This window comes from Numenius arquata, chromosome 7, assembly GCF_964106895.1.
Source record: "Numenius arquata chromosome 7, bNumArq3.hap1.1, whole genome shotgun sequence".
NCBI lineage: Eukaryota > Metazoa > Chordata > Aves > Charadriiformes > Scolopacidae > Numenius > Numenius arquata.
In genome coordinates, this window is record NC_133582.1 from 52,171,888 (window position 1) to 52,190,134 (window position 18,247).

Consider the following 18,247-nt stretch of genomic DNA (forward strand, 5'->3'; position numbering starts at 1 on the left):
AGGTGGGGATGGAAAGAAAAAGAGCCTTCCTGACAATCAATCTCTCTTTTTTTTTCCCCCCTCTTTTAATTTTAAATAAAGCTGTCTGCGAATTTGAGCCTAGGGAGACCTTCATTAAAATCAATTAATCAGTCAGCCTCTCTGCTGAGTAGCTTTCTGGAGACAAAAAAAAAAAAAAAGTCAAAATAGGGCTGGGGATCGAGAAGTGTGCGCCACTTCTGCTAACTCCCCCTCACCTACCCCAGGCCCGCCGCCTCACACCCCGGCCCCGCCGAACCGGGCACCTTGGCGGCCACCGGCCAAGGGCGGGAGGGATCCGGCCCGCGGGCTGTGACCGGCTGCTCGGGGCCTTGGGGGGTGCCGGAGACTCCGCTGCCCGCCCTAGAGGCCTGGCCGCCCGCAGGTGCCCCCGGCTTGTCACCGGGCAGGTGAGGGCGAGGTCTGGCGGCCTCGGGCAACGAGCGCCCGCCCCTCGGTTTGCCCCCCCCCCCGGTGCGGCGGAGGTTACAGCCACGTTCGGAGCCAGCTCCCAGCGGCCCGCAGAGCTCCCGGGGCGGGCGGGCGCCGCCTTCTCGGCCCCGACCCCGTGAGCGGACCCCCGGCCCCGCCGTCTGCAAGAGGCTGAGGGGATAAAGTTAGCGGCGGGGCGCGCCCTCCTCCCCTCAGCCGCCCCCGCTCGGGGCCGGACGGCGGCTTCCGCCGCCCCCGCGGCGAGGAGGCGCGGGTGTCCCCCGGCGGCGGGAGGGCGGCCCGGGTGCCCTGCTCCTCCCGCCGCCGGCGGCCGCCGCCGGGGCAGCACAGCTGTTACGGAGCGGCGCTGGTCCCTCCTCCCAGCTGCGGCTGCCTCATCTCCCCCCACCCAGCCCGTCCCTCCCCTCCGCCGCTCCCGACGCTGCTGCTGCTGCTGCCGCCGCCGCGGCCGCCACCTCCTCCTCCTCCCCACCCCCACCCTCCTCGCTCTCTCGCTCCCCATCTCTCTCTCTCGCCGTCCCGTTCCCCCCCTGCCCCCGCCTCTCCCCGCCCTGCCGCCGCCGGCCCTGGCAGAGCAGGCACCGCAGGGGGATCTCGATGTAACACCATGACAGGCATCGCCGCCGCCTCCTTCTTCTCCAACGCCTGCAGGTTCGGGGGCTGCGGGCTCCACTTCCCAACCCTGGCAGAGCTCATCGAGCACATCGAGGACAACCACATCGGTGAGCGCCCGGCGGGGCCGGGGCCGCGGCCGGGGCAGGGCAGGGCAGGGGGGGGGCGTGGGGGCCGCGTGTGCGGCGGCGGCGGGCTGGGAGGAGGGCGGGGGGGGGGGGGGGCACAAGGTGCAGCGGGAGCCGGGGCGCGGTGGCGGCCGCCGGGGGAGGGAGGGAAGGGAGGGCGGCGGGCGGGCGGGCGAGGAGTGTCAGGAGGGGTCCTGCGGGGCGACGTGGAGGGCTCCTCGGGGAGGCGGCGTGCGGCGCGGCGGCGGCATGGGTGGGTGCGGGGGAGGCGTGCAGCCCGCCGGCCCTGGCGAGGGGGAGTTAGTTTGCATTGGCAGGAGGGAGCGCAGGAGCCCGGAGGAGGGAGGAGGAGGACGGGCACAGCACGCCGCCTGCTGCTTCCGCCCCGGCTCTGGCTGTCAGGGCTCCGGGGAGGGAGGGAGGGAGCCGCCGCCGCCGCGGCAGCCATTCCGCTTCCTCCTCCCGCCGCCGCCGCCGCCGCTGCGTCCTGTCAGCGCTGTTGCTAGGTGTGGTGGGGAGGACGGGTCGGGCTCCGGCCGCACCGGCCGCCGCAGCGCGGGAGGCGCCTCTCGGCGGAGGGACGGCGTGAGGGAGGCCGGGGCCGGCGGCGCGGTGGGCGTGGAGGGAGGGCCCGGCGGCGGGCGGGCGGGAGGCCAGGCGGCGGCAACGGCGGGGCCGGGCCGCCGGTGCAGCCCCTAGGGCCGGGCGGGCGGGAGGGGAGGGCGGCCGCGCCGGGAACCGCTGCCGTTAGCCGCGGAACCCAGGCCAGGCCGGCCCCGGCGGCGCCGCGCCGGATCATCACCTGTGGGCTACCCCCGCCCCACACACACCCCGCGCCGCGAAACAGCCGCTGCCCGGTCGGCGGCCGCCGCCCCCCCGCTCCCCGCGGCCGGCCGTCCCGCCGGGGGCGGGGAGGCCTGCGGGCGGCGGGGCGATGACTCGTCAGTGCCTTCCCGGCGAGGGCGCCTCATGGGCGGCGGGCGGGAGCGTGCGCAGGGGCCGCCGGGGCCGCCCCTCGGCAGGGCGGGCGGCGCCCGGGGGAGGAGGGGGCGGCGGGGGCGGCGCGGCGGCTCCCGGCCGGCCGCGGCCGCCAACTTTCCCTCTTCCACCCCTCCGGCGGGACCGGCCTGGCCGCGGCCGGGCCGGAGGCGGGCCGGCGCTGGAGGGTCTGCCGGCCGTCACCCCGCCGCCCACCCCAGCTTCCTAGCAAAGCATCCCGCCCCTACTCCGTCCCCAGCCGGGCAGGGTGCTGCCGCCGCCCCGCACCTCCGCCTCGGCAGGTGTGTGCTGCCTTGGCTTACAGGCTGCTTCCCCTCTGAAACTTCTCGACTTTCTCTTTTTGCTAATAAAACACAGCGCTTAAACTGTCAAAAACCGAGCAAATTCTTTGAAGCAGACCAAGTTTTAAAATCTGGGGAGGATACAGAAGTTTTAAGATCCCACAGACCGGAGGCTCTCGTGTTTCACTAAGAAGTGTAAGGAAACAACGTACCGCTACAAAACGATGAACCTACCGTGCATTTCACTTTGTTAAGTTTTAACAGGCAGGCCTGAATACCTGAAAAAAAATGACTGAAGTTTAAATTGCGAGTGTAACGTTACGCTAATGTGTTGTTATAGGTCAGTGAGATGAAAGGTGTGGTTCTCATAATTATCATGATGCCTGGTATGAGGTAACAAAACCACATACCACAAAACTCTGTAATTTATGACTCGACGTGGTGCAAGGATACTGTTGTGATATTGTTGGGTGGTTTGTTTGTTTGTTTTTTTTTTTTAATCTCAGATTCTTAGATTTTCCTCCGCCGTGCATCACATTACACCAGAAAAGCTATGTTGGGGAAAAACAGTTTCCCAAAATGAAAGTTCATAAGTCATCTTGTGTGTCCCTCAAGTGGATTATCAGCCCTGAGGTGCCACAGCCCACAGGGTGTCAGGAAAGATATAGTCCAGCCTGTGCGGTCTGTGTGTTGCACTTTAATCCCGGATCCCTGTGTCTTAGACCTCTCCGCACAGGGAAGAACTATATGCTGAAATACTGTAATTTCTTAATAACTGTATATTTAATTCTGTGGCTAGTATTCATTACTTTTTTCCTATCTCAAAATTAAGAAATTATTACAGATTCAGCACACACATACATTTAAGTGAGTGTGTCACGTGCCAACACTTGCAGGGCTCGGAACTGAAACTTTGCATATGCCGATATCCCACATGCAGCTGCTTGAGTACAAACCGGTGGAGAACGCTGTAAGGTTGCTCGTGCTTCATCTTTAACGCTTCACCTCAAAGTGATGGCACGTTGAACTTGACCTGCTTGTGAATACAAGATGGGGGTATGTTATGTTACTCGCCTGTATCAAACACTGGAAAAATCGGGAGGGAGCTGCACCGGTGACACCGCGTATGGATCCCGGATCTCACGTGGAGGCTCAGCTGTACGGTTTGGTGAGTGTGAGGGGCTCCTGGCACAACCTGAAGGAAGAGAATCTATGAAAACCACCAGATAAGTGCTCAGCCGAAAAGTGATTAACCTTTCTGGAGGCAGATGGAAAATAAAGAAATAAGCCTGATGCAAAGTGTTCAATGTTTCCTGTCATACAGATCTAGAAGCGTGCACTGAAATTTGTCGTGTTAAAAATTGACTGTAGTTTTTGGCATAGAGAGTGAAGAGTAACATGCCACATAAAACATACATTGCTTTGGACATTCAGCGTGTGCTGCAGGAATAAAGAAAACTTGATTGAGTTTATTTGCCATTATTAGTTTAAACTGAAGTGGGCGATTGCTGGGCAGCCGGCGTTAGAGCGCAGATAACAAACTTCACGCTGCAAAGGGCTCTGTGTGGGGAGGCGTGTGTGGCACGGGCTCTTGATGGTCTGGTTGCTGCAGTGCTGCTGCTCTGCCGTGTTTCACGGGGTGGGGGGGTTAATAATCGTCCACATTACCAGTGGAGAGCTGGTAAGAATTTGGTCGTTATTCAGAGCTGTGTTGTGAAGTGGGAACATACTTATCAAAGGATCTTTTTTTGGTCAACCTCACAAATAAAACTCTATTTAGTATAAGGAAACAGTGTTGTGGCATTCTGGGGACAGAATATATTTGGTTTCTGAGGGCTTCCTTACCCATAACATAAATGAATAATCATATGCTAATGAAATAATTCAGTGTACAGTGGTTTGTTTTTTTCTCCTGTGTCTTAGTGGCCACCAGATAAGTTGCCAGTTACTTGAAAAAGTATCACTGCAGATAACCTGGGAGACTTGGGCCCGTTGGATGAAATACTCAGCTCTGAGATGGTGCTTCGTGCCCATCAGCATCCCAGCTGCTTTTTGGGGGTTTGCATTTATGTATTGTGGACTTCTGAAGAGTTAGGCTAGCTCGGGAGCGCTGCTCTGGAGTCGTCCAGAAGGCCCTGCCGATGTCCTCTGCAACGAGATCACGTTCTGCAGGAGGAAGTTTTTAAGTCTGAAGCAGTACTATCAAGCAGACTGTTTTCTGTGGCTCACAGCTGAAAATAGACATTGATTTTAAGCTGCTGATTAGTAAATGCTTCTCGGTGAGGCTTCTTCTACCAGCGCGTTGTCCAAGCAACCTGAAGTGCAGGTGTGCTGAGAAGGGGGGGGTTAGTCTGCCTTGCTAGGCCGTCTCCCTGCTTCTTGCTTTTGGCTGCTCCAACCTCTTACAGGTAGTTTGCTTGACTTTTCTAATGACTCTAGTCTGGGAGCAAAAGGCCTAATTTATTGCTATTTGCCAGGGTCACACTGTGGAATGGAATTGACTTAATCCGGTCAATTCCCCAGAGTACTGTCAAGACAGGAGGAAAAAAAAAACAAACAACCCACCCCCAAATCCACCAACCCTGACCTGCTGAGTATTCAGCTGTGGCAACGTGGCACATTTTATGGCTTTTCTGCAGTCTACCCTGGTAGTGTCTTTGGCTGTGATGTTAGGAATGGCGCCTCTGGTTCCTCAGAGTGTTTCTGAAATTACATTTAAGTCTCAACTTGGTGTAAGTAATCTTCTGGGGCATTTTCAGCTGTTCATAGAAGTCCAGAGGGTCACACACTTTGGTTTCTGGGTTTTTTGGGGGGTGGTTCTCCCCCTTGCCCGTTTATTTGATCCTTCCTCAATCTACCCATACTTGAACTGCATCCTTTAGAGTGTGAGGGCGTCATGTAGTTCCTTAAATCTAGTTGCTAAAGCAAAGTTTACTCGGATGCTGAAGAGCCAATATTTAAACTGAATCTCTTAATCAGATTTTGACCACATCGATTTCTGTATTTTAATTTTTTGCTTTGTATTTATGGTTGAAGATTATTTCTCATCATGTGCGCAGGTGAGGCTGTTGCTTGTATGAGCCACCGTGCGTTCGCTCGGCTCACGGTGAGTGCCGACGTGCCGTACTGTAGCTGTATAACTTACTGGAGCAGTCCTGCTTCTCTGCGACTCATCGAGCGTTGGGGAAATGGGTGTGAATGAAATGAGCGTCTGAACATAACAGTGGTGGGCCCTAAGAGATGGGAGAGCGAATAGGAAGAGATACGAAAGACAAGTCTGAAGACATTCTTACCTTAGTGGAAGTAGAGTTTGTTAATTGTATTGCACTGAAACTGCTAGAAGAATTTGAAGGTAAAAAAAACACAAAACCATCTGCTTATACAGTAGTTACACAAACTAACATGATCTACTGTCGCTGAACCTTTCATCATAACTCTGTAAGAATTCCCGGTGTTGGATAGCTTCCAGTGAGGTATTTGTGTAGTATTGCTGTCGGAACTGGGAGCTATGGTGCTTCTCATCAAAGTTGACCGATTCCCAAATATTAGGATGGGACCTGCAACAGAACAGTACTTGCAGTGGGAGCAGAGGCAGCTGCTTTCCTAAGTGATAGGGTTAGCAGGAAAAATAAAACTTCTTCAATAAAAGAATAGTTGCAGAAGATGGACCGAAATCTTATATATAAAATACTACCCATCTGTAAAGTTCAGGTCATATGGGAGGGGGAGGAGGCTTCTGAAATTCTGTGTCTGGTGGTAACATTAGCATCTGCTACCTTCAGTGACTTCAATGCTTATTTAATGTTGAGCAGTCAAGGGGCCAAATTCTGCAGCAAAGAGGTTGAGTAGTTTAATAATCCGTTGGCTGAATGTATGCAGCATACTTAAAGTTGGCCCTTTCAGTATTTTCTCAGAAATGCTAATAAAGGTTGGACTGTGTCCTCGCTTTGATAGTAAAAGCTGTTGGGTTACAAGCTGGCTGTGAGCACACGCACAAATGGCATTTGGTATTGCTAAAATGTTTGCTTCGCCCCCTTCCCTCGTGTTGCCCAAACTTCCACCAGCATATTGGGTAAAGTGCAGTATGACATAGTTGACAGCTTCAATATTGGAACTCACAGTATGTCATGTAAAACGAGCATAAAAAGATGCAACCCTTTCGTGCTGTTAGTGATGGGGAAGAGAGACTACAGACTTCAGCATCTATGGAAGACTGAGCAAACTTAAGTCTCTATGAAAGATTTAAATTGCTTAAAGCTGAGCTCTTTGGAAGAGCGTGAACATTGTCTAGGTGGTTACTGTCATGTAGCTCTTTTTTAGCATTCGATGTGTAAATTAACATTTGCAGTTGAGAGGAGCTGTTTTGACGAGGTGGTAGATCTTGCCCCAAGGCTTTTTACACTGAGTGATGTGGCAACTAGGTATGTGGGACGCTTTGTTCGGTGTCTGGAAATCAGAGGACAGGACAATGCTTCCTTGCCGTGCTGTGTAATGTGCAGGACCCTGTGGCCTTGCAAAATAAATGAACAATTACAAGTATTTACCTCAGCAGTAATACTAATTATTGCTTATGGAAAGCAACTAGAAAAACCTAATTGTGGCTGTGTTGATTTTAAGTTCATCCTCTGCCCAGTATTTCTATAGCTGTCAGTTTTGTTATTTATGGAGAATGCATTTCACGGTGTTGTGGAAGGATGTATGTTCCGAGGATGGTGCTCATTCATTTTGCAAGTTGGTGTGGTGAGGAAACTTCAGGAAGGCTTTTCTGTCAAATCGAGTCTTTTTTGTCTAACAGTTCTGATCAGCACTTTTTTCCCCTACTCGTAATCTTGAGCAGAGCAGGAGTTTGGATAATTTTCCAGTTCCAGGTCTGGTTTCCTTTGCTGTTTGGGTTTGAATTTAAATAGTGATGAAATGTAGGTGCAATGTTGTAGCAAAGTCTAGGTTGTATTAACCATATGGAGGTAAATGGAATTGCCATTAAACTTTAACTAAAACATGATTTTTGATACCTCTGTGATGCGAAATATGTTCTTGATCCAAGGTTACCAAGTACGTTGAGGCTAAAGCATAAAGTGTTTTAATGGCGTGAAGTTTGAATTGAGTTTTTCCTAGGAAGAAAGGGCTGAAAACAAACATCTGTGAACACGCTGCAAACTGATTTTTCCTTTCTAAGACTGAAGGCCTCACATAAAGCCAAGAGGGATCTTGCCTTTTTCCCCTGTCGGCTGGAGTGGCTTTGAGTGAGGCCCTTTGCAGGGCTACATCCATATCGCCGGCAGGGATTGCTCCTCTTGTACACCACTAGCAGACCTAAACAAATATGAGTCAGAAAACAAAAAAAACCTGAAGAAATATCAGGTAACTTGTAGCGGTTCTGTTATACTTCCCTTGTGTAGGGCATATTTCAGGGGGAAAATTTATAGCGATTATCATGTCTACTCTTCAGGGCGTGAGAGGAGGTTTTCATAGCTAGCCTGCAATCCTTACGAGAAAAGTAAAATAATCAGGTGGCTGCCAGTCAAATTATCTTTTTATCACTTCACCATTTTTTGGAGAATGTGAAAAGACCAGGAATTGTATTTAAAAAAAAAAAAGTGATGAAGAGGTGATGGTGGAAGATGAAGAAACATATCTGTTCAATCTGGAGACAATCTTACCTACCTTTCCTTCCTCCTGTATAATATAATGTAAATACAAACAAGTAATCAGAAGTATTTTGTGTCAAGCTGCAGAAATCTTTAATGCAAAAGAAATAAGCACTGGAGGCCAGCTGCTTCTAGTGTACTCTTTCTGTTGCTCCTGAATGTGGTTTTTTTCCTTTATTTATAATGCTTTTTCTTGAATAAGCAGTGTTTCACTGAAAATTAATTTTGTCTCTAGTAAGCACCAGTAATTCAAAATTTAGATGATAAACATCTAAGTAGCAGCTATATACACTTTGAGAAAAGCAGAGATAAGGATTTTAATGTTAATGTGAAATGGTGGCAATTACAGAACTGGTTTGATAAATCAGTTGTTTTTAAAAGTCCTTGGTTTTAGAGGAATGTCTCTGAATAATTTCACAATTAAACAACTGATTCATGTTACTCTGTGCCTAATTCTATCCTGAGACTTTTGCAAATACTTTGGGGGTGTACATATGGTTTATTAAACATATCTTTAATAACAAGAGGCTGGAGCAATATTCTGGTTTGTAGAATAGAAGAAGTGTCTGGTTTATGGTCTAATGATTTTCTTTTATTTCAGTTTTTGTGGTTTTCACCCTGAATTCTTAGGATCTTCCTTTTTAACTTTGTACTAGGATTAACAAGGTGAATGCATTTCTTCACCAAAGATGCTGGTTACACTGTGGTGCTCTTTGTGTCTCTGATGAGAACCCAGGATGGAGCACGTTACTACTCTGCAATTTAAGATACTGTAATTCATTAAAGAATGAATTGGCTTAAATACAGGTGTTAGTTATACCTATTTAACATTCCATCTTGTGTTACAAAGGTTGGAGTAGAAATAAAAGAAGAAATTTATAAGTTTAATGGAAAAAAATGAGTGGGATTTTGAAGCCAAGCTGGTTAATTCTCTATGGCCAAAAAGATTAGAATTTAATTGTGGATGAATTCTGAAACATTTCTTCTGATCTTGAGGAAGATTTGGATGCATGCTAACAGAGGCCATCTTAGTTTTTAAGATTTTTTTTTTTTCTGAAAGGCTGAGCACTTTCATTTTGAAATGTTGGCACTGCTGAAACTGCTCCAACAAAATGTTTTTTTAATTTAGGAAATATTTGGACATTTCTGAGATTCCTCCTTCCCCCTCTTTTTTCTTTCTTTTTTTTTTTTTAATTTTTTTTTTATTTTCCCCCACAAGACTACTTTGTCAAACTTGAATAAGCCGCAAACATTTCTCTTCCTTCTGGAAATAAATTTTTTCCCCAACATATTTTGACAGATAGTAAATATTCATTGAATAAAACCGGAACTGCTGAATAGAATGGACCGTCTCAGTTGGAAGAGACCTGCGATGATCATCTAGTCCAACTGCAAATATCCGAGTATGCCTTGGAAAGGAGAAGTAGATGTAAAGTATCGCTTACTTCTTTAGCAGTGGGTAACGTAGTCACCATCTTACTTTCTGGGAATTATCCCAGTAGAAGCAAGTGAAGCTGTAACCCAGAAGCTGGGAGGTAGTACATTTCAGACGTGAGAGGTCCCATGTCACTGCTATATGATATTGGCGTGGGTACATGAATGTGAACTCAGCCCCTTGTGTGGTAGATGACAGTGGCGTTCAGTGAAGAAAACAACACTATGTCATTATTTCAGTCATTTATCTTGATGCAGTCCTGCTGTGTATCTTCATCAGAGAGTGTGTGTATTATTGTTATGGGAGTGACCTCAAAATGCATTTAAAGGCTTTGTGTAGACTTCGGATGCTTGCCTGCTTGCAGGTGAAAGCTGCATACCAAATTACTGAGGTCTACTCTTGCTTTCTTTGTCTTCACATCAAAGGACTGACATTGATCCAAGTAAATTTGGTGAAAAAATGATAGGGAGACCCTGAAAGTTTACATGTTTTTCTAACAATCTGTTGGACACGTGTTGCAGCTTCTGTAACTTGCTGTTGGGGAGCGTCTGCTACCTCACAGGCATCAGTGGTTGTTGCACTGGGTTACCTGGGTGAAGTGGGAATTGTTAAGGTCCCAGCTTTGTTGGAAAAAATAAAAACCAACCCCTTCCATACCTATCCATGTTTCAATTTGGGGCCAGGGAGCTTTTCTTCATCTTTACCCTGTTACACTCTTGGGGTGCCTGCAGAGCCTTCCTACTGAGCCTTCAGGTGTTCGCTAGCTGAACCTTTTTTTTTTTTTTTTTTTTTTTCCTTTTTGCATAGAAGGAGGGAAAAGATAAGTGGAGTTTTAAGGAAAACCCCAAATAACCGCTTTTCCCCATAAATTTGTTTGGGCCATATTGCAAGAGCTTCCTAACTCACTTAATGAGTATGCTGATGTGAAAAAGGTGGATTTGTGGAAGGAGAGCAAAAAATCTCTGTAGCAGCAACAGCACAGAAAGGCTCGGGAGTATATTCCTAGAGCTTATTCATCCAAATGCAGAGTACCATGAATGTGGCAGGGTGTACCAGGCAGTTTACAGCTTCATTAACAGTCACAAATTCACTAAAAGTTGCTTAGAAATACAGTATTTGGAGGGAAGAGGAAAGCTAAAAAAGCATTTAAATAAAATCCCATGGTTGCACAATCTTTTAGGGAAGAACTAGGATGATCTGGGGTCCTCTACTGTAGTTGTAAGTTCTCTCTTCTCCTGGGAAGACACATGGGGGAAGTTACTGGTGTGATTGTGGAGGGTGGGAAGATAATGTTATGGTGGGATTTTTTGCATGCACTTTCATTTCAAAGGACTATGCTAGAGAGTCTTCCTTTTTCCATGCACGGTGTAAGCACGTGCTATACTTTAGAGAGACTTTCTAGCTGTGCTGTAGGACTCTTTCCACACAGTCCTAACACTGGTAATAGTTGCATTTTCCTTACTAAATTTTCCTCTTAAGTTGACTAAATACTCCTGAGCTATGTAAATGCTTTTATAGGTGGGAAAGGCTGACACTGTAGCTGTACCAGTCCTCACATTTTCTCTTCAGCAGCCGTGCTTAACAGTGGTTCCAGATTTTGGTCTCTGTCCTAGGGCAGCTATCTGGAGAGTTAGCTACCTGTACATAACGTCTTGTTCTCCTATGCAGAATAACCCTTTTCTCACTGGCAGTTCTTTTGTGAGACTGTGAAGAGCCTGTGTTGAGAGCAAATACCCTGTCTTTCCTGACAGTTACCTTGGGGCAATTACCCAGGTCTCTCTTTAGACCAGATTCGGCGGGGAGATAAAGTCTGTGCTGGACACCGTGATCGGGAACATAGTTATATGCCAAGGAGTTTTAGTGGCTTGCTCAACCTGCTTCCAGAGCCAGGGTAAATATCAAGAGCTTGTTCAGGTATGCGACAATAATTGGATGCCCAGGATGGGGAAAAGGTATTTGTTGCTGTTACCTTCTGTGGATATTTTTGGTTGCATTCTTGTATTTTAATATTAAGTGGTTGGATTTTAATTTAAAAGAAAAAATGCTTTTGAACAGCCTTTATCTGATGAATTTTAGTTCTGTAGCAATTTTCATACCTCTGAGCTAGAAGTCGTTGTGAAAGAGATGAGTGAGAAATTCTGTATCTGCTCTTGCTGTTCCTGAACTGTATGTATGGCCTCAAATGCATTTCAAATACTGAAATAAATATAATAAAAATTAACATTAATTTATAAACTTAATGGATATTCTGGAGATATACTGGGTTAATTGATAGCTGCATGTCTTATCTCAATGGCAACCTGACTTTTTCTTTCCTTTCTTTTTTTTAAATAAATAGTGCAGGTCCTGTAGCAGCATCACCCTAATTCTACGTTATTCCACTGACCTCTGAACCGTGGTGGGGGTACAGCTAGTGACCCCTTCTTTTCTTGCAAAGAGCACAGCGTGCCAGCCACAGGATTGCTTACTACTGCTAAGTATTCTGGAGACAAAGGAATGCTTCTTCCCTGACCCTGCCTACATGGAAGCCATAGCGCTTGCATTTGGAAACTAAATCCCCTTGCTTCCCTCTGCTCCCAAACCCCAACCCCTTAACGTTGGAAAGGAGCGGAGTTTTACTTGCCGTGCTGTAAGTGGCTGCTAAAGACACTTGGTACCTCATGAATTCAAGATTGAGCCCAAACACATGATTTTACATTTGCTTATTCTGTAGTAGCAGGTGTGCATAAATATTGAAGGCGTATTAGTATTTGTTTATAATCTCTAATGGTGGTGTGTGGTTAGAACCATGGCATGGAGTTGAGTATCCAGTTTTCTAGAAAGTATTGTTAACTTATGTGGTGTGATAATTTAAAATTTATTATGCAGTCATTGTATTCCATTAGATTTGTTATATCAATAATTAGGGACAATAATTCCCGCTGATCTTTCTGCATGTGTAATTTTAAAATACTGATTGTAATTGAAGACCAAGTAAATGTTTCCTTCAGAAGCCTGCAGAGATGCAGGTGGTTAGGATAAAAAGTGAGAACTGAAGAGAGATGGTTAGAAAGAGCCCACGTATTTAGTTTGGTTTTGGCAAATGGACACAAGATAGTAAGCTGCAGTGGTAAGAAGAAAAAGCCTGTACTTTGGGAGGACAGTCATCCTTTTTATGACTGAAAAAACAACACATATACTAGGGGCTGGAAATAAAAATTAATTTTTTTCTTGTCTGTCTTGACCAAAGAAAGATGGACCTTTGTATCTTTCTGCTGTTCTCTCCTAGCTTTGCTTCCTAAACCAGGAAAATTCAACTCCCCTCATCTCCTGCCACCTTTCTTCTTATGTGCCAAGCATTGAGTGGCAGTGGAAAGAAAGGGATTATAAATTCCATACCTACCTGTTACTGTCCATGGAGGAAGCTCTACTCAGGTGGTGTTTAACTTTTGATAAGGAGTTATGTTCAGCAGAGCGTTTTGCTACACGTACACACAGACCACAGGCTTTGCTTCTGGGTGCCCCAAAGTGGTTTGACCCTTGCATAATAAGTGTCCACCTACAAAGGCATTCTGCGTCCCTTCTGTGGCAGAGTTGGTAGGTACCTGGTTTAAGGTTTTCAGGCAAATCAGAAATTTCCTAGTGTTCTTTTACTGCTTTAAAAAAACCCCAACAACCTCCAGCTGGTGCCTGTGCTCACCTACTGCTGACCCTTCTGACTGTTTTTGTTCTTTTCTCCTGTTGCTCCACAGATGAGTGGTTTATTGGAGCCTTTCTGTCATGGCTGCTGCTGCTGTTCCTCTGTCCCGGAACCACTGAACCGCTTCATCCTGTAAAATCTCAAAGCCGCCTTCTCTTGTGAATGTTGATTGTTCCAATTTATTTATTTTTGATGCTCTGTAGGGCAGGTGTAGCTTAGGAACAGGACACTTAGACAGGCATAATAGTATGATATACTGTACTTGCATTGTTTAGGCCCCTGTGTTAGTACTTTAACCCTGTAAACACAGAAGATTCCTTTCTCATCTTCACCACGTGTGATGTTTGTCTTTTCAAACTAAAGAAATAATGCTGAAACAGCAGGTTTCAGGCTTGAGGAGACTGAACTGCACATACTGGCTGCATTCTTTACTAATGTCTAGTATCTTTTCCTAGTTTTCACTCCCTTCTAGAGAAAGCAAAGAAGCAGAGTATAGCAAAGAGTATAGATGAAGAAATCCGAAGTTGTAACAAGGAAAGACAGGAGTTTGTGAAAGACAAGAGAGTCTGCTTTTTTTAATGAGCTCTTTGACAGGAGGTCTTGGTTGCGGTTTTTGAATCTCAAAAGCTGGGCAGAGTTACCTGCCTGAATAGAAACCATCCCTAATTCAGGAGCAAGTATACAGGCCACCACTTTCTCCTGAATCACTTTGGAGTTGGATGCTTAGGGTTGTTCACGTGGTCTGCCCGAAGCGTGTACTTGAGGGAGATTCAGAGCTCTTAATAGAGGCCAAAAGTATCTTCAGTACACCGCCCTCAAAGTCCTCATCTAATTTATCTTGAAAACCCCTCTTGTCCATATTCCTAAACTACTCATATCGGATTATTTCTGGAGGTTATTGTAGTTGTCATTTCAAACTGTGTGAATTCCTCTTAGTATTTTGAATTTCCCTCCTCTGCAGGTGACCTGTCATGGTGCTATTTTTTTTCTTGATTTTTGTAGATTACACTCCTTAAGAGCAGCATTAATGATCTGGACATAGATTATTCCCCTCCATGTTTTCATTTTGAGGCAGAACTTTACATACCTGAGACTGAGATTTTTGGCTTGGCTTTGCTGCTCAGGATGCTGAGAACTGAATGCTCTATCCAAAGGGCAGGGTTCAAAGCACTGGTTCTCAGCTACTGACTGGGTGTGCTGAAGCACTCCTGGTGAAGAAATAAGCAATCTCCTTCTCAGATATGACATATCCTCTTCCTGTTCTTCCAAGAACACAGTAGACTTTCTCTTAAGGTCAGTTTTAAAGCCATCCTGTTTGGAGTCCTTTGATTTGTTAAACCTTGGGCTGGTGGCCTGTCCCTTCTGAACAAACACTTTTTTTCTTGCTGTCGTAGCAGAACAGCTTCCCCCCCCCCACCTTTCTTTTTTCCTTCCCCTTTCCCCTCCCAGTGGTTCCCCAGCAGAAAAACTGAAGACATGGCAGTGAGATGTAGATCTGTGGGGAGGCTGCGCCATCCTCCTTCTTGGATGCTGTTTCTGGAGATGGTGCAGGGGAGAGCACAGAGCTCTTTCTGTGCTGTAGCACACACTTGAGAACATTGTATTTCTAGTGATTCGATGGACTTGTTAATATAGTAGGAACTTGTTTAGCCATAATTTTGTTTCTATTGCTTAGGATGTGTTGTAATATGAAAGACATCCAGTAAGGATGACGTGACCTTACGAGAATGGCTTGAATAACACATTGGCTGGCTTGGGGAGATGCAGACTTTCTAGCAGATATCTTGGTTGGAGGAGAACAGAAAAGCCTGTATGTTTGCCTGGCACAAAAATGTAGTAATAATGAGATATGTTGCTAAGTGCATGTTCGTCAGTTGTGTTAAAATGCTCAGATGACTGCAGTGATGGTCACAGTTTAAGGAGTTAGATAAACGGCATAGTGGCTTGTGGTATTTTAATGTTTGTTTGGGGCTTGAATTTGAGGATTGATTTTCTGAGAAGGAACAAGTTCCTACACGTTTCGTGATCTGCAGGTCTTATGCTGAGTGAGTGTGTGTATGTGGTTGGCTGATTTTTATCAGTTCCAGTTTTGAGAGAGCAGCTTATACAGAGGTCTTCTGATGAGGAGTAAAGATTTTCAGATATATACAGTCTTTTCCTGCTGATGTACACTTGTGGTGGTGTCAGCTTAATGGTACAATTTTGAACTGGGTATAGGAAAAAGAAAACAGTGCTCCTTGTTTCCTGAGCTTGGGTTATCAGCACCGCACTGCACCCCATAGCTAGCTGTGAATACAAGGGGTAGCTGGGGATTAAGTTTTCTTTTTCGGCCTATATCCAGTGTTCCCAAGAACTGAACGTGCCAAACGTGACTTCTAAAAATCACCAATGCCTTACCACTAGGTAGGGGTTTCTGGGTTGTTTCTGACTTCTATCATTTCTTCTCTACGCCCAGCTTTAAAGTTAGTTGATGTGGATTGAGGGTTTAGAGTCCTGTATTTTTCTTTGCCGTTTCCCACTGCTTTAGATGAACAGGTAGATCATTGCCTGTAAGAGATGACGCTTTTCTGTGTATATATGGACTAGAGAGGAAACAAATCTGTTTATTAAATACAATGTAGAAGTGGAATTTGCATGTTTTTATCTTTAGGTAACTGAGAACCAGCACGACTGGTGCAGATTGTGTCTGGCGGGGTGAGGGAAATAGGGAGGCCCTTTGCAAAGTAGATTGGAATAAGATCCAAAATACTTTTGTCTATGCAGTTATAATAGGTCTGGGGTTTTATAAGATTTGTGTTACTTGTTTTGCCATCTCATCTCCTTCATGGCTATTTCATTTGGTGTAATAGATCTTGAGCTTTTGCTTCAGCAGTAATATCGTAAAAGAGACAAGAATAAAATGCCAGCTCTGTGAGGTTATTTTGGGGGTGTGGAAATTTTTTTTGTTTTTTTTTTTTTTTTTTGTGAAAGCTCTGCCACCTTCCCTTTTTCTGCTAAATCTTTCAACCGATCTTAAAACTGGTGAAAATCCTAGTTCTCAGCTTTCCTGTATCTGGCCATGTCACTGTAGAAGTGAAAATGTTCCAGTCTGATTCATGAGCGTTCATCTTGATTTAGGTGGGAGGAGGAAGGGAATAATTTGTTATGAAAGAAAATGTTTGAGCTCCTCAGTAATAAAGTAAACATACCTTGCACTTAAGCAGGAAAAGTGTTGGTGGATAACAATGGTAGAATTATAGTTCAATTGATTGACTGTAATAATAAACTAATGTTTGGCAATGTGTCTTTTCCATTTAGAAGTAACTGCAACGATTACCTGGCTCAGCAAACCACGAAGGAGGAGAACCAACCTGGGAGGTGGAACCAGTCCTGGGCTGGTGGCAGGGCTGGGTCTTCTCCTCCTTACGGGAATTGTGAGGTGCCAGGGAGATGCGTGGGCAGGAAGGATTTGTGCACCTAGAACATAAAGAGGTAATTTGCACCTCTCAAAACCAAAACCTTTGGATGATCCCTGACACTTCTGGATTGCATATGGATGATTCCTCTGCTGAAATGATCCCAATGAGCATATCAGGAGATGTAGGCTCATAAATAAGCCTATACATAAATATATAAAAATGAACGTATACATGCATGAAGGATGTTTACACTTCCTTTGTCTACATGTAGGTGTGTTACATGTAAATAGATACTTTGGTTTTGTTTTGGGTGGGAAACTGAAGTCCAATTTCCCTTTCAAGGAGGTGAGATCACAGAATTCAAAATGAGTTTTACTTTAGGGAGAGAGTAGGTAAATATTTTCCATTTCTGATTCCCCTTTTAAAAAAAAAAAAGTTGTTTACAATAACTATGCTCTTGCTGTTGTTTTTTGTCTATCACACAAATCGTGCTGCTGAGGCTTTGATAACTATCTCCTCTCAGTTAGTTGTGATAGAGAAAACCTTAAACGGTCCAGGTATATGGGCAGGTGAGGTGAACCATAAATATTTATCCCAGCAGCCAAGTATTTTAACTTCTAAGCTTTGTGTTGTGTCTGTGAGCTTTAATTTCAGAGCAGTGTCTGTGAGACCATTTCTGAATCCAAGATTTACTAAGTGCTCCAAGGACTTACTATTTTTATTAGTTGCTGTATTTGTTTCTTGATGACTTTTGAATTTTCTATTTTTATATTTTTGTTGTTGATATTTTTTTCTTTTTTTTTGATTTTCCTATTCTAAAGTTTTATCTGTTCAGAGCTTTTGATGTGGCAAATGTTGAACAACTTTGCTATACAGCATCTGACTACAGTAGGACTTAATGACTCTTTTGTACATTCTTACTTGTAGCTCTGTGAATTTGGCAATAATTCATTGACTTTTTGATACTGATAACCAGAAGCTGCTCTAAGATGTGTATTAGTAGTACTTGAACCTGGCTTGAAAAAAATAAAATTAAAAGAAGTCATACCCTGAAGGAGATGGTGAGTATGAGAGAGAAGTTATACCGCGCATGTGAAGACCAGCAGTGTCTGTTGTAGTGGCCAGTAAAGCTGCTGAGGCTGGCAGAGCAGGCAGGGGGGCGCTGAAGGCATCAATGTACAGTTTCAGGGGGGATGATGGGTTCTCAAAGGAGTGCAAAAATGGCTGGGGGTCAGTAAAGGGAAAGCGCCTCTCTGTGTCTCTGTTTTCCCTCTGTTTTTCTGAGAATTGATGGGATCATGCTTCCATTGTGTGTTCTTGGACCAGGAAACTGCCAAAAATAGCAGATGGAGACCCAAGGTGGGTAACAAGGTGCCGTTTCTGGCTCCATTACTCTAGAGTTTTAGCTGTTGGAGGAGCACTTTATCTCTTCTTTAATGATCTCGGATTATATTTGACTTTGTATTGAGTAACAATAGTGTGGTGCTGCCAGGTTGTCTTTGCAGACAGAGAAAATGGAAGAAGAAAGAATGGATGAATAAAACGTAAGCAGTTGTTGGACAGAGGTTGTAGAAAGAATGCTCTTTGCTGCAGTTA

General features: G+C 45.7%; 1 protein-coding gene across 1 annotated transcript in view; it reads left to right on the top strand.

Moving 5' to 3' along the window:
- The first annotated feature begins 718 nt into the window (after positions 1–718).
- Positions 719–18,247, top strand: part of JAZF1 (JAZF zinc finger 1) — a 192,037-nt gene continuing 174,508 nt past the window's right edge. The window contains exon 1 of the mRNA XM_074150941.1: positions 719–1,193. Within this exon, the coding sequence (XP_074007042.1) occupies positions 1,079–1,193 (115 nt within the window). The 5' untranslated portion in view covers positions 719–1,078. The remainder of the gene's footprint in view (positions 1,194–18,247) is intronic.